General features: G+C 46.0%; 1 protein-coding gene across 2 annotated transcripts in view; it reads right to left on the minus strand.

Moving 5' to 3' along the window:
• The window catches only part of kif3b (kinesin family member 3B), a 46,850-nt gene that overhangs the window by 9,361 nt on the left and 10,472 nt on the right, over positions 1 to 27,017 (minus strand). For both annotated transcript variants that reach the window (XM_079531489.1, XM_079531490.1), the window contains exons 4-8: positions 12,553 to 12,654; positions 8,653 to 8,775; positions 5,664 to 5,782; positions 1,909 to 2,025; positions 895 to 1,000 (exon numbers count right to left, since the gene is read on the minus strand). In XM_079531489.1, the coding sequence (XP_079387615.1) occupies positions 895 to 1,000; positions 1,909 to 2,025; positions 5,664 to 5,782; positions 8,653 to 8,775; positions 12,553 to 12,654 (567 nt within the window). The remainder of the gene's footprint in view (positions 1 to 894; positions 1,001 to 1,908; positions 2,026 to 5,663; positions 5,783 to 8,652; positions 8,776 to 12,552; positions 12,655 to 27,017) is intronic.

The raw sequence follows: 27,017 nt of genomic DNA on the forward strand, positions 1-27,017 counted from the left end.
AGTGTGAAACAGCAGGACAGCAGGAGGAGTGTTAGCATCTGTCCTTTAAAGGAACAGTGTGAAACAGCAGGACAGGAGGAGGAGTGTTAGTGTTGTAGTCAGTTAAAGGAACAGTGTGAAACAGCAGGACAGCAGGAGTGTTAGTGTTGTAGTCAGTTAAAGGAACAGTGTGAAACAGCAGGACAGGAGGAGGAGTGTTAGCATCTGTCCTGTCAGTTAAAGGAACAGTGTGAAACAGCAGGACAGCAAGGAGGAGTGGAGGAGTGTTAGCATCTGTCCTTTTGGAGTTAAAGGAACAGTGTGAAACAGCAGGACAGCAAGGAGGAGTGTTAGCATCTGGAGGAGTGTTAGCATCTGTCCTTTAGGAGGAGGAGTAGGAGGAGGAGTAGGAGGAGTAGGAGGAGGAGGAGTGTTAGTTAAAGGAACAGTGTGAAACAGCAGGACAGGAGGAGTGTTAGCATCTGTCCTGTCAGTTAAAGGAACAGTGTGAAACAGCAGGACAGCAAGGAGGAGTGTTAGCATCTGGAGGAGTGTTAGCATCTGTCCTTTAGGAGGAGGAGTAGGAGTAGGAGGAGTAGGAGGAGGAGTAGGAGGAGTAGGAGGAGTGTTAGCATCTGTCCTTTTGGACAGTAGGAGGACAAGGAGGAGTGTTAGCATCAAGGAGGAGTGTTAGCATCAAGGAGGAGTGTTAGCATCTGGAGGAGTGTTAGCATCTGTCCTTTAGGAGGAGGAGTAGGAGTAGGAGTAGGAGGAGGAGGAGTAGGAGGAGTAGGAGGAGGAGGAGTGTTAGCATCTGTCCTTTTGGACAGTAGGAGGACAAGGAGGAGTGTTAGCATCAAGGAGGAGTGTTAGCATCTGTCCTTTTGGACAGTATGTGTAGAGGAAAAGGCCTACCTTGTATCTGATGTCAGGCCTCATCACCATGGCAACCCGCGCGTGTTGACAGAGGGGTCTCCTGTAGCCCACCGCGGACACCGGCCTGGTCATCATCTGTTGGTCACTGACACACGCACACGCACACGCACAAAGACTTTGCATATACAACATTCAACAAGAATGTATATAATCTATGGGGTCACTCACCCCTCTATGTATATAATCTATGGGGTCACTCACTCCTCTATGCGTGTGATAATGTATATAATCTATGGGGTCACTCACCCCTCTATGTATATAATCTATGGGGTCACTCACTCCTCTATGCGTGTGATAATGTATATAACTCACTCCTCTATGCGTGTGATAATGTATATAATCTATGGGGTCACTCACCCCTCTATGTATATAATCTATGGGGTCACTCACTCCTCTATGCGTGTGATAATGTATATAACTCACTCCTCTATGCGTGTGATAATGTATATAACTCACTCCTCTATGCGTGTGATAATGTATATAACTCACTCCTCTATGCGTGTGATAATGTATATAACTCACTCCTCTATGCGTGTGATAATGTATATAATCTATGGGGTCACTCACCCCTCTATGTATATAATCTATGGGGTCACTCACCCCTCTATGTATATAATCTATGGGGTCACTCACCCCTCTATGTATATAATCTATGGGGTCACTCACCCCTCTATGTATATAATCTATGGGGTCACTCACCCCTCTATGTATATAATCTATGGGGTCACTCCTCTATGTATATAATCTATGGGGTCACTCACCCCTCTATGTATATAATCTAAGGGGTCACTCACCCCTCTATGTATATAATCTAAGGGGTCACTCACTCCTCTATGCGTGTGATAATGTATATAATCTATGGATCACTCACTCCTCTGTGTGATAATATAATATATAATCTATGGGGTCACTCACTCCTCTATGCGTGTGATAATGTATATAATCTATGGGGTCACTCACTCCTCTATGTATATAATCTATGGGGTCACTCACTCCTCTATGCGTGTGATGGGCTTCATCTTCCAGTGGTCGTCCTCCTCGTCGAAGAAGGCCCGGTGGACTATCTTGTTCTTCTCCTCCAGAGGAAGGAAGTTCTCGATGATAAGGTGCCTGCAGAACACATGCAGACGTTCACATGTATATAGGCCGACGTCAGCTCCATCAACGGGTTGGCCAATTCATCTGAACTTGGTATAGGGGGGACTGGTATGGGGGGGGGGGGGGGGGGGGGGGCTGCCTAAACTGACGTTTCCAGGCAGGAACTGATGAAGCCGAATCCACCATTTTCCAAAATGTTATTTCCTGTTAATTAGTATTTCTGTCACACATGTCTACACATCCAGTAGTAGTGAACCCCTGGCTACGGACTACTAGTGCAGGAGAATCACAGTTAACTCAATCTGTGCCAGGAACGTTTGGTTACGTTTTAAGCAGTAAAAACCTCTGTGCCAAGACGTAAAGTTACGTTATTTAAAATGTGCACGCGATGTGCACATGGATGCGCCCATGGTTATATGCTATGCCGACGATGTACAGCTTTATTTACCCTTAAACACAAAAACCAGTGATTCAACTAAACCATTGTTGGACTGTCTCTCAGATATTAAGGCTTGGATGGCCTCAAATTTTTTAACACTCAACGAGGGAAAGACTGAGGTGCTGGTTTTCGATCATGCCCCAAGCTATCCCAACGCTGACCTTGGCCCACTCAGCATCAACACTCGCCCCTTTGTTAAAAATCTAGGAGTGCTCTTTGACAACAAATTTAAATTTGATAAGCAGATTAGTGCCGTTGTCAAAGCTAGCTTTTTCCAACTAAGGCTGCTGGCCAAGATCAAGGCCTATCTACCTCCCTCAGACCTAGAGAAAGTTGTCCATGCCTTCATTTCCTCGCGGATTGACTACTGCAATGCCCTGTACTTTGGAATCGATCAATCTGCTATCAGACGCCTACAACTCGTCCAAAATGCTGCTGCCCGCCTCCTTACCGGAAAGAAAAAGCGCGATCATATTACACCTGTCCTTGCTTCCCTACACTGGCTCCCAGTTCGCTTTAGAATAGATTTTAAATTATTATTGTTTGTCTTCAAAGCCCAAAATGGGCATGCCCCCCCTTACCTCTGCGAGCTCATTAAACCATACGTCCCAGCCAGACCCTTGAGGTCAGCTGACCAACTGCGTTTGATTGTGCCTGGAACCTCATGTGTCACTAGAGGTGACCGAGCCTTCTCTGTGGCCGGTCCCACACTGTGGAATGCCCTGCCCCTTCCCATTCGTTCTGCCCAGTCCCTGGTTGTTTTTAAATCTCTCCTAAAGACCCACTTTTTCTCCCTGGCTTTTAATGTTGCCTGAAAATTCGTACCCTTCTTATACCATGTCTGGTTATACTTCCGGTCTCACTTGTTGCTTTGTTTTTGTTTTGTTTTGTTTTTCTTTTCTTTACATGCTCTTGTTGTTGCTCTGTTCTTGTTTTTACATGCTATTGTTCAGCACTTTGGTTTGTCTTCGGTCAATGTAAATGTGCTATACAAATAAACTTTGATTTGATTTGATTTGATTTGATATATTCTTTCAATTGTCCCATATCTCTGGCAACTGCACTGCGTTTCTGTTTAACCATTTCCGTCCATCCGACGTGTCCACATGCATTGGACGTGTGTACACGTCGTCCTCAATGATATCAGGCGAGGGGAGAATATTCTGAATTTTTTCCTTTTTTTTGTTTCTCAGTCGGCCACCGTACGCTTCGCTCTACGGTCATATTAGCTTCCCGTTCACTAGCCTGTTAGCGCGGTTATGGGGGCAGATTGTGTTAAGATGAAGCATAACAGCTCACCGGGTGCAACAAAACACAGATCCATCATCTTATACGTATTGTAGGCAAAACACTACAAATGGGCTTCAGCATCACACGGATTGTGTTCAAAATCAACATCATTCCAAATTGGACCCCTTCACAGGCCGGGTGTGGCCCGCTTACCACCACTTTGACAGCCCTGGACTAGTGGAGGATAACAGAGTCATCCATCCAGCTGAACTAGGGAACCCAGGCCTGGACTAGTGGAGGATAACAGAGGCCTCCATCCAGCTGAACTAGGGAACCCAGGCCTGGACTAGTGGAGGATAACAGAGTCATCCATCCAGCTGAACTAGGGAACCCAGGCCTGGACTAGTGGAGGATAACAGAGTCATCCATCCAGCTGAACTAGGGAATACAGGCCTGGACTAGTGGAGGATAACAGAGGCCTCCATCCAGCTGAACTAGGGAACCCAGGCCTGGACTAGTGGAGGATAACAGAGGCCTCCATCCAGCTGAACTAGGGAACCCAGGCCTGGACTAGTGGAGGATAACAGAGGCCTCCATCCAGCTGAACTAGGGAACCCAGGCCTGGACTAGTAGAGGATAACAGAGGCCTCCATCCAGCTGAACTAGGGAACCCAGGCCTGGACTAGTGGAGGATAACAGAGTCATCCATCCAGCTGAACTAGGGAACCCAGGCCTGGACTAGTGGAGGATAACAGAGTCATCCATCCAGCTGAACTAGGGAACCCAGGCCTGGACTAGTGGAGGATAACAGAGTCATCCATCCAGCTGAACTAGGGAACCCAGGCCTGGACTAGTGGAGGATAACAGAGTCATCCATCCAGCTGAACTAGGGAACCCAGGCCTGGACTAGTGGAGGATAACAGAGGCCTCCATCCAGCTGAACTAGGGAACCCAGGCCTGGACTAGTGGAGGATAACAGAGGCCTCCATCCAGCTGAACTAGGGAATCCAGGCCTGGACTAGTGGAGGATAACAGAGGCCTCCATCCAGCTGAACTAGGGAACCCAGGCCTGGACTAGTAGAGGATAACAGAGGCCTCCATCCAGCTGAACTAGGGAACCCAGGCCTGGACTAGTGGAGGATAACAGAGTCATCCATCCAGCTGAACTAGGGAACCCAGGCCTGGACTAGTGGAGGATAACAGAGTCATCCATCCAGCTGAACTAGGGAACCCAGGCCTGGACTAGTGGAGGATAACAGAGTCATCCATCCAGCTGAACTAGGGAACCCAGGCCTGGACTAGTGGAGGATAACAGAGTCATCCATCCAGCTGAACTAGGGAACCCAGGCCTGGACTAGTGGAGGATAACAGAGGCCTCCATCCAGCTGAACTAGGGAACCCAGGCCTGGACTAGTGGAGGATAACAGAGGCCTCCATCCAGCTGAACTAGGGAACCCAGGCCTGGACTAGTGGAGGATAACAGAGGCCTCCATCCAGCTGAACTAGGGAACCCAGGCCTGGACTAGTGGAGGATAACAGAGGCCTCCATCCAGCTGAACTAGGGAACCCAGGCCTGGACTAGTGGAGGATAACAGAGTCATCCATCCAGCTGAACTAGGGAACCCAGGCCTGGACTAGTGGAGGATAACAGAGGCCTCCATCCAGCTGAACTAGGGAACCCAGGCCTGGACTAGTGGAGGATAACAGAGTCATCCACGCCACGCTGAACTAGGGAATCCAGGCCTGGACTAGTGGAGGGTAACAGAGGCCTCCACGCCACGCTGAACTAGGTCAACTAGTCAGTTGTACGTTTAAGTTGTGCGTTAGACGGAGGGAGGAACTGTCATGGCCTGAGGCAGTGGTTTAGAGCCACTAGAATGGACAGGAGGAACTCTGGGTCATTAGGAAAAGGGCTGTGCTGCTGGGATCACTGATTCAGGATCAGACTGATTCAGAATCATGCGTGCGTGGGGCTCCATACTTGAGTTTGAGGTCCCGGGTCAGCTCGTTCAGCGTCTGCTCCAACTCCTGACGCTGCTTGATGTGAGCCTCCTGGAGGTCCTGGATCTCTGACTTCACTGCCTCCAGCTTAGCAAAGTGCTGGAGAGAGAGAGAGAGAGAGAGAGAGAGAGAGAGAGAGAGAGAGAGAGAGAGAGAGAGAGAGAGAGAGAGACAGAGAGAGACAGAGAGAGAGAGAGAGAGACAGACAGACAGACAGAGAGAGACAGAGAGAGAGAGAGAGAGAGAGACAGACAGACAGACAGACAGACAGACAGACAGACAGACAGACAGACAGACAGACAGACAGACAGACAGACAGAGAGAGACAGAGAGAGAGAGAGAGACAGAGACAGAGACAGAGAGAGAGAGAGAGAGAGAGAGAGAGAGAGAGAGAGAGAGAGAGACAGAGAGAGACAGACAGACAGAGAGAGACAGACAGAGACGGAGAGAGAGAAGAGTTAGTAAAGGAACAACAATAAGGGAAGCATAGGGGAAGAGGAAAGAGTTGAGAGACAGGGCAAGAGACCTGTATGGTCTATAGAAACAGAGACAGGGCAAGAGACCTGTATGGTCTATAGAAACAGAGACAGGGCAAGAGACCTGTATGGTCTATAGAAACAGAGACAGGGCAAGAGACCTGTATGGTCTATAGAAACAGAGACAGGGCAAGAGACCTGTATGGTCTATAGAAACAGGCCACACTCACAAGGTGATTTTCTTGACATCATAACATTTGCAACAGTCTCGGACACGTTTCAGCCACTCAGGCCTTCATCAGTGTAAACGCTGGCCGACTCACCGAAGCGCATGCGTTTGTCACAGACTGCTGCTGTCTGTGGTAACTAAATACCACCTTCTGTCCTCTGAACCTACTGACAGTCTGCCCTAGTCTGACCTCCTCTGAGTCTGAACCTACTGACAGTCTGCCCTAGTCTGACCTCCTCTGAGTCTGAATCTACTGACAGTCTGCACCAGTCTGTTCTCCTCTGAGTCTGAATCTACTGACAGTCTGCACTAGTCTGTCCTCCTCTGAGTCTGAATCTACTGACAGTCTGCACTAGTCTGTCCTCCTCTGAGTCTGAATCTACTGACAGTCTGCACTAGTCTGTCCTCCTCTGAGTCTGAACCTACTGACAGTCTGCACTAGTCTGTTCTCCTCTGAGTCTGAATCTACTGACAGTCTGCACTAGTCTGTTCTCCTCTGAGTCTGAATCTACTGACAGTCTGCACTAGTCTGTTCTCCTCTGAGTCTGAATCTACTGACAGTCTGCACTAGTCTGTTCTCCTCTGAGTCTGAATCTACTGACAGTCTGCACTAGTCTGTTCTCCTCTGAGTCTGAACCTACTGACAGATTCTGCACTAGTCTGTTCTCCTCTGAGTCTGAATCTACTGACAGTCTGCACTAGCCTGTCCTCTGAGTCTGAACCTACTGACAGATTCTGCACTAGTCTGTCCTCCTCTGAGTCTGAATCTACTGACAGTCTGCACTAGCCTGTCCTCTGAGTCTGAATCTACTGACAGTCTGCACTAGCCTGTCCTCTGAGTCTGAATCTACTGACAGTCTGCACTAGTCTGTCCTCCTCTGAGTCTGAATCTACTGACAGTCTGCACTAGTCTGTCCTCCTCTGAGTCTGAATCTACTGACAGTCTGCACTAGTCTGTTCTCCTCTGAGTCTACTGACAGTCTGCACTAGTCTATTCTCCTCTGAGTCTGAACCTACTGACAGTCTGCACTAGTCTGTTCTCCTCCGAGTCTGAACCTACTGACAGTCTGCACTAGTCTGTCCTCCTCTGAGTCTGAATCTACTGACAGTCTGCACTAGTCTGTTCTCCTCCGAGTCTGAACCTACTGACAGTCTGCACTAGTCTGTCCTCCTCTGAGTCTGAATCTACTGACAGTCTGCACTAGTCTGTTCTCCTCTGAGTCTGAACCTACTGACAGTCTGCACTAGTCTGTTCTCCTCTGAGTCTGAATCTACTGACAGTCTGCACTAGTCTGTTCTCCTCTGAGTCTGAACCTACTGACAGTCTGCACTAGTCTGTCCTCCTCTGAGTCTGAATCTACTGACAGTCTGCACTAGTCTGTTCTCCTCTGAGTCTGAATCTACTGACAGTCTGCACTAGTCTGTTCTCCTCTGAGTCTGAATCTACTGATAGTCTGCACTAGTCTGTCCTCCTCTGAGTCTGAATCTACTGACAGTCTGCACTAGTCTATTCTCCTCTGAGTCTGAATCTACTGACAGAGAGTCTGTACCGTCTGTCCTCTGAATCTACTGACAGAGAGTCTGTACCGTCTGTCCTCTGAATCTACTGACAGAGAGTCTGTACCGTCTGTCCTCCTCTGACAGCAGAGCACCCTCAGCTCGGGACGCAAATTGTGACAGGCCAGAATGAGATGATGTGTGACGATAAGAGCGGTAGAGCGCCCCTCGCTTCACACAGGTGTGATTATAATTATAATGACACACTCCAAGTGCATTCACATCTTGTATTTTGGCCCCGGTCTGTGTGCTTGATAAGGGATAATGTCGGAAAACAAGGAAGTGAGTTGATCAAATAGAATCCATTTTCGGGTATACTGCTTCGTCTATTTCTCGCAACATTTTTGAGAGCAATGTTTAGCTGTAAATGACATTGTGTGTGTTTATATGGCTGTCATGTTGTGTGTGTTTATATGGCTGTCATGTTGTGTGTGTTTATATGGCTGTCATGTTGTGTGTGTTTATATGGCTGTCATGTTGTGTGTGTTTATATGGCTGTCATGTTGGAAAAAGCAGTAGATCAAGCGGAGCACAGCAGGCGAGCAGAGGGTTTGATTAGGCATCCGTTATAGAGCGGAGCGGTCCGTTATCAAGAAATAACACACCGCTGAATACTGGAATTGACCAATCAGAATCAAGCATTCAACCAAGCCATGTCTCACGTTCTTTGTGTCAGATGCGTTACAGTGAGGGAGGAGGTACTGTACCTTTTTCAACTTCTTGGTCTTGATGTCCACCTCCTGCTGCAGAGAGCTGTAGGTCTCCTTCAGCTCCAGGGTCTCCTCGTCTCGACACTCCACCTGCTGCTGCATCTCACGCTCTCGCCGTTTCTACGCACGCGTGCCCCCCCACACACACACACACACACACACACACACACACACACACACACACACACACACACACACACACACACACACACACACACACACACACACACACACACACACACACACACACACACACACACACACACACACACACACACACACACACACACACACACACACACACACACACACACACACACACACACACACAGTGAGTGGCAAAGTGAGTTTAACGTTGTTTAATGCAATCAAATATGACTTTTCTGTTTGGATGTATGAGCTGTCAAGGCCAGAAAGTAGTTTCTGTAGGCATTCCCACATAACTTCCATTTATGATGATGATGTCACACGCATAGCCTCAATAAATCGGGGTCGCGGATATAAAAATGTCATTAAATGGGGATCCGTAGACTAATGCATGTCACACTGGCGGTCCTTAAAATTAAAATGGTTGAGAATCACTGCTGAGAGTCATAAAACTCTTCTCTTATGCATAGGGGGTCCCAGGAACATCTTTTCAAATGGGGGTCTGCGGGCTAATTAGTGTCAATTTGGGGGTCCTTGACATGAAAGAGTTTGGGAACCAGTGCTGTATAGTCAGTGCTGGAATGGAATGTTGCCACCCTGGATCTGAACTCTGTTTTCATCAACATCATCCTCCTCCTCCTCCTCCTCCTCCTCCTCCTCCAAAGCGCTTTGGCACACATTTGTTGTCTAGGACAGTGGTTCCAAAAGTGGGGTCCGGGGACCCCCAGGGGTCCTTGAGGGAGTTCCAGGGGGTCCCCAGCTAAATGATAGTTAGGAACCAAATGGACCACAAGTAAGATGCGTAAACGCGGGAAGCGAACGAAGCTGTTGTGGCAGTCTGACACACACACACACACACACACACACACACACACACACACACACACACACACACACACACACACACACACACACACACACACACACACACACACACACACACACACACACACACACACACACACACACACACACACACACACACACACACACACACACACACACACACACACACACACACACACACACACACACACACACACACAGTGAGTGGCAAAGTGAGTTTAACATTGTTTAATGCAATCAAATATGACTTTTCTGTTTGGATGTATGAGCTGTCAAGGCCAGAAAGTAGTTTCTGTAGGCATTCCCACATAACTTCCATTTATGATGATGATGTCACACGCATAGCCTCAATAAATCGGGGTCGCGGATATAAAAATGTCATTAAATGGGGATCCGTAGACTAATGCATGTCACACTGGCGGTCCTTAAAATTAAAATGGTTGAGAATCACTGCTGAGAGTCATAAAACTCTTCTCTTATGCATAGGGGGTCCCAGGAACATCTTTTCAAATGGGGGTCTGCGGGCTAATTAGTGTCAATTTGGGGGTCCTTGACATGAAAGAGTTTGGGAACCAGTGCTGTATAGTCAGTGCTGGAATGGAATGTTGCCACCCTGGATCTGAACTCTGTTTTCATCAACATCATCCTCCTCCTCCTCCTCCTCCTCCTCCTCCTCCAAAGCGCTTTGGCACACATTTGTTGTCTAGGACAGTGGTTCCAAAAGTGGGGTCCGGGGACCCCCAGGGGTCCTTGAGGGAGTTCCAGGGGGTCCCCAGCTAAATGATAGTTAGGAACCAAATGGACCACAAGTAAGATGCGTAAACGCGGGAAGCGAACGAAGCTGTTGTGGCAGTCTGACACACACACACACACACACCCCTCTGTATCGGTCCAATTTCAGTTCGTAGTGGTGGTGTTACAGCATCACACACACACAGACAGTTTTGGCCATCTTCTATAGTTAGTGCTCACTTCGTTCGCAATTATGGGTCTGTAACTCTGAGAGTGTACAAATGGAACCAAATGGACCCATTAGGGTCCATTTGGTTCCATTTGTACACTGAGTTAAATTAACACTGGTGTAACAAAATAAATTGGGGTTCCAGAGATAGAAATTCCATTAAATGAGGGTCCGTAGACTAATGCATGTCAAACAGTTTTTCAATGTACACATATTTATAAAAAAAAATAGGTAGTTAAACAACTAGTCGACTAGTAAACTAGGCAACTAGTCAACTAGTAAAAATGACTAGAAGTGAATGCCCTACCGTAGGCTAATAAATGTCAATTTAGGGGTCCTTGACATGAAGAAGTCTGGGAACCACTGGAATAGGACAGGCCTGAGGCCTCACAGAATAAATGTACCTGCTCAGCGATCTCCTGTCTCTTCTGCTCCAGGATCTATAAAGGTACCTGTTCAGCGATCTCCTGTCTCTTCTGCTCCAGGATCTATAAATGTACCTGCTCAGCGATCTCCTGTCTCTTCTGCTCCAGGATCTAATAAATGTACCTGCTCAGCGATCTCCTGTCTCTTCTGCTCCAGGATCTATAAATGTACCTGCTCAGCGATCTCCTGTCTCTTCTGCTCCAGGATCTATAAAGGTACCTGTTCAGCGATCTCCTATCTCTTCTGCTCCAGGATCTATAAATGTACCTGTTCAGCGATCTCCTGTCTCTTCTGCTCCAGGATCTATAAAGGTACCTGTTCAGCGATCTCCTGTCTCTTCTGCTCCAGGATCTATAAAGGTACCTGTTCAGCGATCTCCTGTCTCTTCTGCTCCAGGATCTATAAATGTACCTGCTCAGCGATCTCCTGTCTCTTCTGCTCCAGGATCTAATAAATGTACCTGCTCAGCGATCTCCTGTCTCTTCTGCTCCAGGATCTATAAATGTACCTGCTCAGCGATCTCCTGTCTCTTCTGCTCCAGGATCTATAAAGGTACCTGTTCAGCGATCTCCTATCTCTTCTGCTCCAGGATCTATAAATGTACCTGTTCAGCGATCTCCTGTCTCTTCTGCTCCAGGATCTATAAAGGTACCTGTTCAGCGATCTCCTGTCTCTTCTGCTCCAGGATCTATAAAGGTACCTGTTCAGCGATCTCCTGTCTCTTCTGCTCCAGGATCTATAAATGTACCTGCTCAGCGATCTCCTGTCTCTTCTGCTCCAGGATCTATAAATGTACCTGTTCAGCGATCTCCTGTCTCTTCTGCTCCAGGATCTAATAAATGTACCTGCTCAGCGATCTCCTGTCTCTTCTGCTCCAGGATCTATAAAGGTACCTGTTCAGCGATCTCCTGTCTCTTCTGCTCCAGGATCTATAAATGTACCTGTTCAGCGATCTCCTGTCTCTTCTGCTCCAGGATCTATAAATGTACCTGCTCAGCGATCTCCTGTCTCTTCTGCTCCAGGATCTATAAATGTACCTGCTCAGCGATCTCCTGTCTCTTCTGCTCCAGGATCTATAAAGGTACCTGTTCAGCGATCTCCTGTCTCTTCTGCTCCAGGATCTATAAAGGTACCTGCTCAGCGATCTCCTGTCTCTTCTGCTCCAGGATCTATAAAGGTACCTGTTCAGCGATCTCCTGTCTCTTCTGCTCCAGGATCTATAAAGGTACCTGTTCAGCGATCTCCTGTCTCTTCTGCTCCAGGATCTATAAAGGTACCTGTTCAGCGATCTCCTGTCTCTTCTGCTCCAGGATCTATAAAGGTACCTGTTCAGCGATCTCCTGTCTCTTCTGCTCCAGGATCTATAAAGGTACCTGCTCAGCGATCTCCTGTCTCTTCTGCTCCAGGATCTATAAAGGTACCTGCTCAGCGATCTCCTGTCTCTTCTGCTCCAGGATCTATAAAGGTACCTGCTCAGCGATCTCCTGTCTCTTCTGCTCCAGGATCTATAAAGGTACCTGTTCAGCGATCTCCTGTCTCTTCTGCTCCAGGATCTTCTGCTGTTCGTTGGTGTGGTCCACGATGTTCTTCCCTCCCACCAGAAGCTTACTCTCCATCGCCTGGATGGAGAAAAAGGTCAAGACACATGAGGAGAAAGAAGGGGTTCTCTCTAAGGTCGCATTCACACCTAATACTTCGGTATACTCGATGCGAACGGGCGGAGAAGTTGGGATTCTTGCATATTTAATTTGCTGCGGTTTTGCCTTCATCCGCAGCAATTGGAAATGCAGCGCAGGGACCTTATCAATCAACTAATAAACTACTAGGCATGTAACGATACACTCAGCTCACGATACGATACGTATCACGATATGAGGTTCACGATGTGATTTTTCAACACAATTATTTTCCAGACAAATGACCGAAATTAATTAATTTCATTAAATAAATGATTTATCTTCCCCCCCAAGCTTTTCACAATTTGTATTTAACTACATTGCAAAAGTAGCATTACTTTTCATGTAAAATTACTTAATTTCTGTGCAACAACTTTAGTTTAGTTTAGTTTATTTTGGTCAAAGAATTGAACATTGAATACATTTCATTATAAATTAGTATTTAGACCAAAAAGGTATAGGCTGAAGCCAGTGGCTTATTTTGCCTATCCTATTTACACCAACAGAAATAATAATATATACAATACATCTAACACACAAGGGGGGGGGGGGGGGGGGGCAGAAAACAAACAGGGGAAAACAAACAGAGGAAAAAAGAATACAAACAAACAAAATACAGGAAAAAAAGAAAGAAAGAAAAAAAGAAAGAAAAAAGGAGAAGAGAACACAAATTTGATCACTCAGAATTCACAATTTAAATAAAGGTTATTCTACAGTTTTAGCATTACTATATCATGAGTATATACTAAATAAGTTATGATATAAAGGTGGCAAACTATATTGTTAAAGTTTTATACTTATCTATTATTTTTGATTTATACATTCTTTTAAATGTATAGATTGAACTGCACTTTTTTAGTACACTGTCCAGGCCGTTCCACAGATTCACCCCTCTGACAGTTATACATCTTCCTTTTTTGTTTGTTCTTGCCTTTGTCCCTTTAAAGATGCCAAAACCCCTAAAATTATACATACTTTCTCTAGCCTCAAACAGGTCCTGGATACAGCCCGGAAGAAGTCTGTTATGCGCTTTGTACATTATGACTGCTGTTGTGAAGTCTACAAGATCATGTAATTTTAGTGTACAACTGTAAACATGCTTTCATGTTTAAACCTAGCTCGAGTTAACATTTCTTCTTTTCTTTGATGGCATCTTAGGATAGATGTAGACCTATTTGACAGTGCAGAAACATAATTGCCTTCCTTGATGTATTGATTATTGATGCTCATTCCTTGAATGAGCATCAATAACGACCCTACACAGTTGAAATAAAAAGACAGCTTGGCAATGCAGATCATTATACCATGTTGACATTTGACCCTACTATTACATTCTCTAATGAAATTAAAAGTACACCAGACAAAGCTTTGTCTGATCAATTTATATCTAAAGATGAGTACAAATTCATGGTATGTGAACACCCTATCCGACCCATTCTGTATACTCTACCTAAAATCCACAAGAGTCGTACAACACCTGTTCCAGGGCGCCCCATAGTGGCGGGTAATGGTTCTCTAACTGAACCTCTCTCTCAGTTTGTTGATTCTCATATTAAGAGCCTGGTATTTAAACTGCCCTCCTATTTGAGAGACACCACCGATTTTCTGAATATAAGTTAAATTCTATCAAAGACATAACAGACTCAGATATTTAATGCACTATGGATGTAACTAGTCTGTACACAAATGTACCTCACAAAGAAGGGCTAGAAGCCCTTCGACATTATATGCAGTCAAGAGACGACCAGTCACCTCCCACTGATTTGGTCATGGACTTAGAGACGACCAGTCACCTCCCACTGATTTGGTCATGGACTTACAGACGACCAGTCACCTCCCACTGATTTGGTCATGGACTTAGAGACGACCAGTCACCTCCCACTGATTTGGTCATGGACTTAGAGACGACCAGTCACCTCCCACTGATTTGGTCATGGACTTAGCAAACGAGGTCCTTACTAAGAATTATTTTAAATTTGATAATGTATTTTACCTTCAGAAACAAGGTGTCTCTATGGGCAGCCCATTCTCTACCTACAGAAACAAGGTGTCTCTATGGGCAGCCCATTCTCTACCTTCAGAAACAAGGTGTCTCTATGGGCAGCCCATTCTCTACCTTCAGAAACAAGGTGTCTCTATGGGCAGCCCATTCTCTACCTTCAGAAACAAGGTGTCTCTATGGGCAGCCCATTCTCTACCTTCAGAAACAAGGTGTCTTTATGGGCAGCCCATTCTCTACCTTCAGAAACAAGGTGTCTCTATGGGCAGCCCATTCTCTACCTTCAGAAACAAGGTGTCTCTATGGGCAGCCCATTCTCTACCTTCAGAAACAAGGTGTCTTTATGGGCAGCCCATTCTCTACCTTCAGAAACAAGGTGTCTCTATGGGCAGCCCATTATCTACCTTCAGAAACAAGGTGTCTCTATGGGCAGCCCATTCTCTACCTTCAGAAACAAGGTGTCTCTATGGGCAGCCCATTCTCTACCTTCAGAAACAAGGTGTCTTTATGGGCAGCCCATTCTCTACCTTCAGAAACAAGGTGTCTCTATGGGCAGCCCATTCTCTACCTTCAGAAACAAGGTGTCTTTATGGGCAGCCCATTCTCTACCTTCAGAAACAAGGTGTCTCTATGGGCAGCCCATTCTCTACATTCAGAAACAAGGTGTCTCTATGGGCAGCCCATTCTCTACCTTCAGAAACAAGGTGTCTTTATGGGCAGCCCATTCTCTACCTTCAGAAACAAGGTGTCTCTATGGGCAGCCCATTCTCTACATTCAGAAACAAGGTGTCTCTATGGGCAGCCCATTCTCTACCTTCAGAAACAAGATGTCTCTATGGGCAGCCCATTCTCTACCTTCAGAAACAAGGTGTCTCTATGGGCAGCCCATTCTCTCCTAACTATGCAAATCTGTTTATGGGAAAATTTGAGGAAGACTTTGTATACAATAATAACCCTTTCAAGGCCTACATCAAATGTTGGTTTAGATATATAGATGACATATTTTTTATTTTCAATAATACTACAGAGATGCTGAACAGCTTCACTGAACTCAAGGTTACCCTCTATCAACTTCTTCCTTGAAGCTAATTCTGAAACGGTGTCATTCCTAGATGTGAGTGTCACTAAATCTCCATTGGGTATACATACTACAGTGTACCGCAAAAAAACAGATAGAAATAACTATCTCCACTATTCAAGCTATCACTCCTCCAATTTAAAAAGAGGGCTACCTTATAGCCAAATGTTGAGACTCAAAAGAATCTGCAGTACAGAGGCAGACTTTGAGAGACAAGCCTCTGAAATGAGTGCCAGGTTCAGTGAAAGGGGGTACGAAGAAGTCACTTTAAATAAATGTAAGTCCAGAGTTAAACAGTTGGATAGAACCGATCTCCTAACCCCTAAATCGTCTTCCGTCTCAACAGGTCAAAGAATAGTTTTGTCTAGCACATTTTCTCCTATTTCTCAACAATTAAAAAGCATTGGCATATACTCTCCAGTGACCCTTCTATAGGTAAAACTTTTTCTACTCCTCCTATCTTTGCAAATAAAAGGTCTAAGAACCTAATAGACAAACTTGTTAAAAATGATATTTATGTACAACATTTCATGTCCTCACTACCCTCGGGTAACTTCCCATGCAATAACTGTCTTAATTGCAACGCCATGATCAAAGGGGAGGGTTTTTTACATCCTCACACAGGTAAAACAAATTAAAGTAAAAGGGAGAATCACTTGTAGAACAAAACATGTTGTCTATCTCCTAAAATGTCCCTGTGGCTTCTGCTATATAGGAACAACTAAAAGAGAATTAAGAACCAGAATCACTGAACATAAAAGCAACATCAGGACAAAAGAAGAAAAGTCCCCCATAGCTAGACACTTCAACAGCACTGGACATGACATCATGTACCCTGAGGTTTCAAGGCATTGAATATATCAACCCTTTAAAGAGAGGTGGGGACAGAGATCGGTTATTATTAACCCTTTAAAGAGAGGTGGGGACAGAGATCGGTTATTATCAACCCTTTAAAGAGAGGTGGGGACAGAGATCGGTTATTATTAACCCTTTAAAGAGAGGTGGGGACAGAGATCGGTTATTATCAACCCTTTAAAGAGAGGTGGGGACAGAGATCGGTTATTATTAACCCTTTAAAGAGAGGTGGGGACAGAGAGCGGTTATTATTAACCCCTTAAAGAGAGGTGGGGACAGAGAGCGGTTATTATTAACCCTTTAAAGAGAGGTGGGGACAGAGATCGGTTATTATCAACCCTTTAAAGAGGTGGGGACAGAGATCGGTTATTATTGCAACGTGAAGCCTTTTGGATTCATTTCTTAAACACTGTATTTCCTAAAGGTCTAAATGAAGAATTGGTGTTAAACTGTTTTCTATGAATAACTGTAATGTGGATTCTGAAATGAGACATTGATTTCTTATAATAATATGTATGTTCACTACTATGTATCTCTTTAATAATGAGACACGGCTGTACAGTCCCTTTTAATTGAACAAAACATTCTATATATCTATGTCATTTCCGTTGCTTGCCAATTTTGACACTGACGAAGGCCTGTTTGTCTGTCTGGTATGACTGCTGCTGCGGAGCACTTTGATCATTAAACAAAGACTCTTACTCGACTGGATGTGCGGATTTTATTCATTTTCTATACATCAATAACGACCATCACCTGTGCACAGTCACAGACACACACAGCTCCCCTCTGCAGGCCTCTACTACTGAAAGTGACGCATGGAGTCTGTCTCATTTCTCTACAAAAGCACGTGAATATGATGGAATATGATTACAGCTCACATTTCATATCACACACTAGCCCCCGATACATATCGTCAGGATATAATATCGATATATCGTTACATGCTTATAAACTACACAGTGAAATCTATGGTGTTAAAATTATACTCCTAACGTGCATGTCACGCATGTGTCGTGACTGGACCTCTCTCTCTCTCTTCTCCCCCTCCCCCCCCCCCCCCCCCTCGCTCTGTCTCTCTCTCTACGCACGCACTGTTCTTTTGGGCATGGAGACACAGCGCTGAGCGCGCTGAGCACAGACAGCAGCGCAAAATGTGTATCGAGATGAAGACAGTCCCTACTCCCCACAGTCCCTCACAGTGACAGCACTCCATGTTTACGCACAGACAGACAGACAGAATATTCTGTAGGCTGCAGTGTTTTTATGCGTTTCCTTAAGCAATTGATTAATGTACTCGTTCTCATATTTCGACCAGGGCTTCGGTCTCCTCATTCGACCACGTCTATCCACGGTAACGGGACATCTTTGCGCTGCGTAAAATATGCCTTCTCCGTCTCCAACTGTGTTCAGCTCCTCACCCGCCACATTGTTTGCTTCATTTCCTTTATTTGCTGCGGGTTGCATTCACACCTGCACCGAATCGTAATCAAGTGCGATTGGAAGCAAAGCGAAACCCCCGATTTTTAGCGGAGTAGAATGCGGTGCATTAGGATTCGAATGAGCCTTCACACCTGCCAAACGAAGCGCACTGTCCGACAATGATTATGTGCAGCAAGATTCATGTTAAACGCAGTAAAGCTTTCTGGTGTGAAGGCTGACCTAAGTGTCTACAAGCTCCAAACGCTGTGTGAAGCAACGCCTTTTGATCTCCTTGATCTGCTAGTACTTTAGCTGTTGTTTTGGAATTTGAATCCTGAAAGGTTTTGCACATATGAGGGTTCCATCAGACAGAGACTCATATGAGGGTTCCATCAGAGACTCATATGAGGGTTCCATCAGACAGAGACTCATATGAGGGTTCCATCAGACAGAGACTCATATGAGGGTTCCATCAGACAGAGACTCATATGAGGGTTCCATCAGAGACTCATATGAGGGTTCCATCAGACAGAGACTCATATGAGGGTTCCATCAGAGACTCATATGAGGGTTCCATCAGACAGAGACTCATATGAGGGTTCCATCTGACAGAGACTCATATGAGGGTTCTATCAGACAGAGACTCATATGAGGGTTCCATCAGACAGAGACTCATATGAGGGTTCCATCAGACAGAGACTCATATGAGGGTTCCATCAGAGACTCATATGAGGGTTCCATCAGACAGACTCATATGAGGGTTCCATCAGAGACTCATATGAGGGTTCCATCAGACAGAGACTCATATGAGGGTTCCATCAGACAGACTCATATGAGGGTTCCATCAGAGACTCATATGAGGGTTCCATCAGACAGAGACTCATATGAGGGTTCCATCTGACAGAGACTCATATGAGGGTTCCATCTGACAGAGACTCATATGAGGGTTCCATCAGACAGAGACTCATATGAGGGTTCCATCAGACAGACTCATATGAGGGTTCCATCAGAGACTCATATGAGGGTTCCATCAGACAGAGACTCATATGAGGGTTCCATCAGACAGAGACTCATATGAGGGTTCCAGACAGAGACTCATATGAGGGTTCCAGACAGAGACTCATATGAGGGTTCCATCTGACAGAGACTCATATGAGGGTTCCATCAGACAGAGACTCATATGAGGGTTCCATCAGACAGAGACTCATATGAGGGTTCCAGACAGAGACTCATATGAGGGTTCCATCAGACAGAGACTCATATGAGGGTTCCATCAGAGACTCATATGAGGGTTCCATCAGAGACTCATATGAGGGTTCCATCAGACAGAGACTCATATGAGGGTTCCATCAGACAGAGACTCATATGAGGGTTCCATCAGACAGAGACTCATATGAGGGTTCCATCAGACAGAGACTCATATGAGGGTTCCATCTGACAGAGACTCATATGAGGGTTCCATCTGACAGAGACTCATATGAGGGTTCCATCTGACAGAGACTCATATGAGGGTTCCATCTGACAGAGACTCATATGAGGGTTCCATCTGACAGAGACTCATATGAGGGTTCCATCAGACAGAGACTCATATGAGGGTTCCATCTGACAGAGACTCATATGAGGGTTCCATCAGAGACTCATATGAGGGTTCCATCAGAGACTCATATGAGGGTTCCATCAGACAGAGACTCATATGAGGGTTCCATCAGAGACTCATATGAGGGTTCCATCAGACAGAGACTCATATGAGGGTTCCATCAGACAGAGACTCATATGAGGGTTCCATCAGACAGAGACTCATATGAGGGTTCCATCAGACAGAGACTCATATGAGGGTTCCATCTGACAGAGACTCATATGAGGGTTCCATCTGACAGAGACTCATATGAGGGTTCCATCAGACAGAGACTCATATGAGGGTTCCATCAGACAGAGACTCATATGAGGGTTCCATCAGACAGAGACTCATATGAGGGTTCCATCAGAGACTCATATGAGGGTTCCATCAGACAGAGACTCATATGAGGGTTCCATCTGACAGAGACTCATATGAGGGTTCCATCAGACAGAGACTCATATGAGGGTTCCATCGGACAGAGACTCATATGAGGGTTCCATCAGACAGAGACTCATATGAGGGTTCCATCTGACAGAGACTCATATGAGGGTTCCATCTGACAGAGACTCATATGAGGGTTCCATCTGACAGAGACTCATATGAGGGTTCCATCAGAGACTCATATGAGGGTTCCATCTGACAGAGACTCATATGAGGGTTCCATCGGACAGAGACTCATATGAGGGTTCCATCAGACAGAGACTCATATGAGGGTTCCATCAGAGACTCATATGAGGGTTCCATCAGACAGAGTCTCATATGAGGGTTCCATCAGACAGAGACTCATATGAGGGTTCCATCTGACAGAGACTCATATGAGGGTTCCATCGGACAGAGACTCATATGAGGGTTCCATCAGACAGAGACTCATATGAGGGTTCCATCAGAGACTCATATGAGGGTTCCATCAGACAGAGACTCATATGAGGGTTCCATCTGACAGAGACTCATATGAGGGTTCCATCTGACAGAGACTCATATGAGGGTTCCATCAGACAGAGACTCATATGAGGGTTCCATCAGACAGAGACTCATATGAGGGTTCCATCAGACAGAGACTCATATGAGGGTTCCATCAGAGACTCATATGAGGGTTCCATCAGACAGAGACTCATATGAGGGTTCCATCTGACAGAGACTCATATGAGGGTTCCATCAGACAGAGACTCATATGAGGGTTCCATCGGACAGAGACTCATATGAGGGTTCCATCAGACAGAGACTCATATGAGGGTTCCATCTGACAGAGACTCATATGAGGGTTCCATCTGACAGAGACTCATATGAGGGTTCCATCTGACAGAGACTCATATGAGGGTTCCATCAGAGACTCATATGAGGGTTCCATCTGACAGAGACTCATATGAGGGTTCCATCGGACAGAGACTCATATGAGGGTTCCATCAGACAGAGACTCATATGAGGGTTCCATCAGAGACTCATATGAGGGTTCCATCAGACAGAGTCTCATATGAGGGTTCCATCAGACAGAGACTCATATGAGGGTTCCATCTGACAGAGACTCATATGAGGGTTCCATCTGACAGAGACTCATATGAGGGTTCCATCTGACAGAGACTCATATGAGGGTTCCATCGGACAGAGACTCATATGAGGGTTCCATCTGACAGAGACTCATATGAGGGTTCCATCGGACAGAGACTCATATGAGGGTTCCATCTGACAGAGACTCATATGAGGGTTCCATCTGACAGAGACTCATATGAGGGTTCCATCTGACAGAGACTCATATGAGGGTTCCATCGGACAGAGACTCATATGAGGGTTCCATCTGACAGACTCATATGAGGGTTCCATCTGACAGAGACTCATATGAGGGTTCCATCTGACAGAGACTCATATGAGGGTTCCATCAGAGACTCATATGAGGGTTCCATCAGACAGAGACTCATATGAGGGTTCCATCAGAGACTCATATGAGGGTTCCATCGGACAGAGACTCATATGAGGGTTCCATCTGACAGAGACTCATATGAGGGTTCCATCTGACAGAGACTCATATGAGGGTTCCATCAGAGACTCATATGAGGGTTCCATCAGACAGAGACTCATATGAGGGTTCCATCAGACAGAGACTCATATGAGGGTTCCATCAGACAGAGACTCATATGAGGGTTCCATCAGACAGAGACTCATATGAGGGTTCCAGACAGAGACTCATATGAGGGTTCCATCTGACAGAGACTCATATGAGGGTTCCATCGGACAGAGACTCATATGAGGGTTCCATCAGAGACTCATATGAGGGTTCCATCAGACAGACTCATATGAGGGTTCCATCAGACAGAGACTCATATGAGGGTTCCATCTGACAGAGACTCATATGAGGGTTCCATCTGAGACTCATATGAGGGTTCCATCAGACAGACTCATATGAGGGTTCCATCAGACAGAGACTCATATGAGGGTTCCATCTGACAGAGACTCATATGAGGGTTCCATCAGACAGAGACTCATATGAGGGTTCCATCAGACAGAGACTCATATGAGGGTTCCATCTGACAGAGACTCATATGAGGGTTCCATCTGACAGAGACTCATATGAGGGTTCCATCAGACAGAGACTCATATGAGGGTTCCATCGGACAGAGACTCATATGAGGGTTCCATCGGACAGAGACTCATATGAGGGTTCCATCTGACAGAGACTCATATGAGGGTTCCATCTGACAGAGACTCATATGAGGGTTCCATCTGACAGAGACTCATATGAGGGTTCCATCAGACAGAGACTCATATGAGGGTTCCATCGGACAGAGACTCATATGAGGGTTCCATCTGACAGAGACTCATATGAGGGTTCCATCTGACAGAGACTCATATGAGGGTTCCATCTGACAGAGACTCATATGAGGGTTCCATCAGACAGAGACTCATATGAGGGTTCCATCAGAGACTCATATGAGGGTTCCATCTGACAGAGACTCATATGAGGGTTCCATCAGAGACTCATATGAGGGTTCCATCAGACAGAGACTCATATGAGGGTTCCATCAGAGACTCATATGAGGGTTCCATCTGACAGAGACTCATATGAGGGTTCCATCAGAGACTCATATGAGGGTTCCATCTGACAGAGACTCATATGAGGGTTCCATCTGACAGAGACTCATATGAGGGTTCCATCAGACAGAGACTCATATGAGGGTTCCATCAGAGACTCATATGAGGGTTCCATCAGACAGAGACTCATATGAGGGTTCCATCAGAGACTCATATGAGGGTTCCATCAGAGACTCATATGAGGGTTCCATCAGACAGAGACTCATATGAGGGTTCCATCTGACAGAGACTCATATGAGGGTTCCATCAGAGACTCATATGAGGGTTCCATCAGACAGAGACTCATATGAGGGTTCCATCAGAGACTCATATGAGGGTTCCATCTGACAGAGACTCATATGAGGGTTCCAGACAGAGACTCATATGAGGGTTCCATCAGACAGAGACTCATATGAGGGTTCCATCGGACAGAGACTCATATGAGGGTTCCATCAGACAGAGACTCATATGAGGGTTCCATCTGACAGAGACTCATATGAGGGTTCCAGACAGAGACTCATATGAGGGTTCCATCAGACAGAGACTCATATGAGGGTTCCATCTGACAGAGACTCATATGAGGGTTCCAGACAGAGACTCATATGAGGGTTCCATCAGACAGAGACTCATATGAGGGTTCCATCGGACAGAGACTCATATGAGGGTTCCATCGGACAGAGACTCATATGAGGGTTCCATCAGACAGAGACTCATATGAGGGTTCCATCTGACAGAGACTCATATGAGGGTTCCATCAGACAGAGACTCATATGAGGGTTCCATCAGACAGAGACTCATATGAGGGTTCCATCTGACAGAGACTCATATGAGGGTTCCATCAGACAGAGACTCATATGAGGGTTCCATCAGAGACTCATATGAGGGTTCCATCAGACAGAGACTCATATGAGGGTTCCATCGGACAGAGACTCATATGAGGGTTCCATCGGACAGAGACTCATATGAGGGTTCCATCAGACAGAGACTCATATGAGGGTTCCATCTGACAGAGACTCATATGAGGGTTCCATCGGACAGAGACTCATATGAGGGTTCCATCAGACAGAGACTCATATGAGGGTTCCATCAGACAGAGACTCATATGAGGGTTCCATCGGACAGAGACTCATATGAGGGTTCCATCAGACAGAGACTCATATGAGGGTTCCATCGGACAGAGACTCATATGAGGGTTCCATCTGACAGAGACTCATATGAGGGTTCCATCAGACAGAGACTCATATGAGGGTTCCATCAGAGACTCATATGAGGGTTCCATCTGACAGAGACTCATATGAGGGTTCCATCAGACAGAGACTCATATGAGGGTTCCATCAGAGACTCATATGAGGGTTCCATCTGACAGAGACTCATATGAGGGTTCCATCAGACAGAGACTCATATGAGGGTTCCATCAGACAGAGACTCATATGAGGGTTCCATCAGACAGAGACTCATATGAGGGTTCCATCAGACAGAGACTCATATGAGGGTTCCATCTGACAGAGACTCATATGAGGGTTCCATCGGACAGAGACTCATATGAGGGTTCCATCAGATAGAGACTCATATGAGGGTTCCATCAGACAGAGACTCATATGAGGGTTCCATCGGACAGAGACTCATATGAGGGTTCCATCAGACAGAGACTCATATGAGGGTTCCATCAGACAGAGACTCATATGAGGGTTCCATCTGACAGAGACTCATATGAGGGTTCCATCAGAGACTCATATGAGGGTTCCATCTGACAGAGACTCATATGAGGGTTCCATCTGACAGAGACTCATATGAGGGTTCCATCTGACAGAGACTCATATGAGGGTTCCATCAGACAGAGACTCATATGAGGGTTCCATCAGACAGAGACTCATATGAGGGTTCCATCTGACAGAGACTCATATGAGGGTTCCATCAGAGACTCATATGAGGGTTCCATCAGACAGAGACTCATATGAGGGTTCCATCTGACAGAGACTCATATGAGGGTTCCATCTGACAGAGACTCATATGAGGGTTCCATCTGACAGAGACTCATATGAGGGTTCCATCAGAGACTCATATGAGGGTTCCATCAGAGACTCATATGAGGGTTCCATCAGACAGAGACTCATATGAGGGTTCCATCTGACAGAGACTCATATGAGGGTTCCATCAGAGACTCATATGAGGGTTCCATCAGAGACTCATATGAGGGTTCCATCAGACAGAGACTCATATGAGGGTTCCATCTGACAGAGACTCATATGAGGGTTCCATCTGACAGAGACTCATATGAGGGTTCCATCAGAGACTCATATGAGGGTTCCATCTGACAGAGACTCATATGAGGGTTCCATCAGAGACTCATATGAGGGTTCCATCTGACAGAGACTCATATGAGGGTTCCATCAGACAGAGACTCATATGAGGGTTCCATCAGAGACTCATATGAGGGTTCCATCTGACAGAGACTCATATGCGGGTTCCATCGGACAGAGACTCATATGAGGGTTCCATCAGAGACTCATATGAGGGTTCCATCGGACAGAGACTCATATGAGGGTTCCATCAGAGACTCATATGAGGGTTCCATCTGACAGAGACTCATATGAGGGTTCCATCGGACAGAGACTCATATGAGGGTTCCATCAGAGACTCATATGAGGGTTCCATCAGAGACTCATATGAGGGTTCCATCTGACAGAGACTCATATGAGGGTTCCATCAGAGACTCATATGAGGGTTCCATCAGACAGAGACTCATATGAGGGTTCCATCAGAGACTCATATGAGGGTTCCATCAGAGACTCATATGAGGGTTCCATCTGACAGAGACTCATATGAGGGTTCCATCTGACAGAGACTCATATGAGGGTTCCATCTGACAGAGACTCATATGAGGGTTCCATCTGACAGAGACTCATATGAGGGTTCCATCTGACAGAGACTCATATGAGGGTTCCATCTGACAGAGACTCATATGAGGGTTCCATCAGAGACTCATATGAGGGTTCCATCTGACAGAGACTCATATGAGGGTTCCATCTGACAGAGACTCATATGAGGGTTCCATCAGACAGAGACTCATATGAGGGTTCCATCAGAGACTCATATGAGGGTTCCATCTGACAGAGACTCATATGCGGGTTCCATCTGACAGAGACTCATATGAGGGTTCCATCTGACAGAGACTCATATGAGGGTTCCATCGGACAGAGACTCATATGAGGGTTCCATCAGAGACTCATATGAGGGTTCCATCAGAGACTCATATGAGGGTTCCATCTGACAGAGACTCATATGAGGGTTCCATCAGAGACTCATATGAGGGTTCCATCTGACAGAGACTCATATGAGGGTTCCATCAGAGACTCATATGAGGGTTCCATCAGACAGAGACTCATATGAGGGTTCCATCAGAGACTCATATGAGGGTTCCATCAGAGACTCATATGAGGGTTCCATCTGACAGAGACTCATATGAGGGTTCCATCAGAGACTCATATGAGGGTTCCAGACAGAGACTCATATGAGGGTTCCATCTGACAGAGACTCATATGAGGGTTCCATCAGACAGAGACTCATATGAGGGTTCCATCAGACAGAGACTCATATGAGGGTTCCATCTGACAGAGACTCATATGAGGGTTCCAGACAGAGACTCATATGAGGGTTCCATCAGACAGAGACTCATATGAGGGTTCCATCTGACAGAGACTCATATGAGGGTTCCATCTGACAGAGACTCATATGAGGGTTCCATCAGACAGAGACTCATATGAGGGTTCCATCTGACAGAGACTCATATGAGGGTTCCATCAGAGACTCATATGAGGGTTCCATCAGACAGAGACTCATATGAGGGTTCCATCAGAGACTCATATGAGGGTTCCATCAGAGACTCATATGAGGGTTCCATCTGACAGAGACTCATATGAGGGTTCCATCTGACAGAGACTCATATGAGGGTTCCATCTGACAGAGACTCATATGAGGGTTCCATCAGACAGAGACTCATATGAGGGTTCCATCAGAGACTCATATGAGGGTTCCATCTGACAGAGACTCATATGAGGGTTCCATCAGACAGAGACTCATATGAGGGTTCCATCAGAGACTCATATGAGGGTTCCATCAGAGACTCATATGAGGGTTCCATCTGACAGAGACTCATATGAGGGTTCCATCAGAGACTCATATGAGGGTTCCATCAGAGACTCATATGAGGGTTCCATCAGAGACTCATATGAGGGTTCCATCTGACAGAGACTCATATGAGGGTTCCATCA

The sequence above is a fragment of the Electrona antarctica genome (genome assembly GCF_951216825.1).
Source record: "Electrona antarctica genome assembly, contig: SUPER_2_unloc_1, whole genome shotgun sequence".
In the NCBI taxonomy this organism is placed as follows: Eukaryota; Metazoa; Chordata; class Actinopteri; order Myctophiformes; family Myctophidae; genus Electrona; species Electrona antarctica.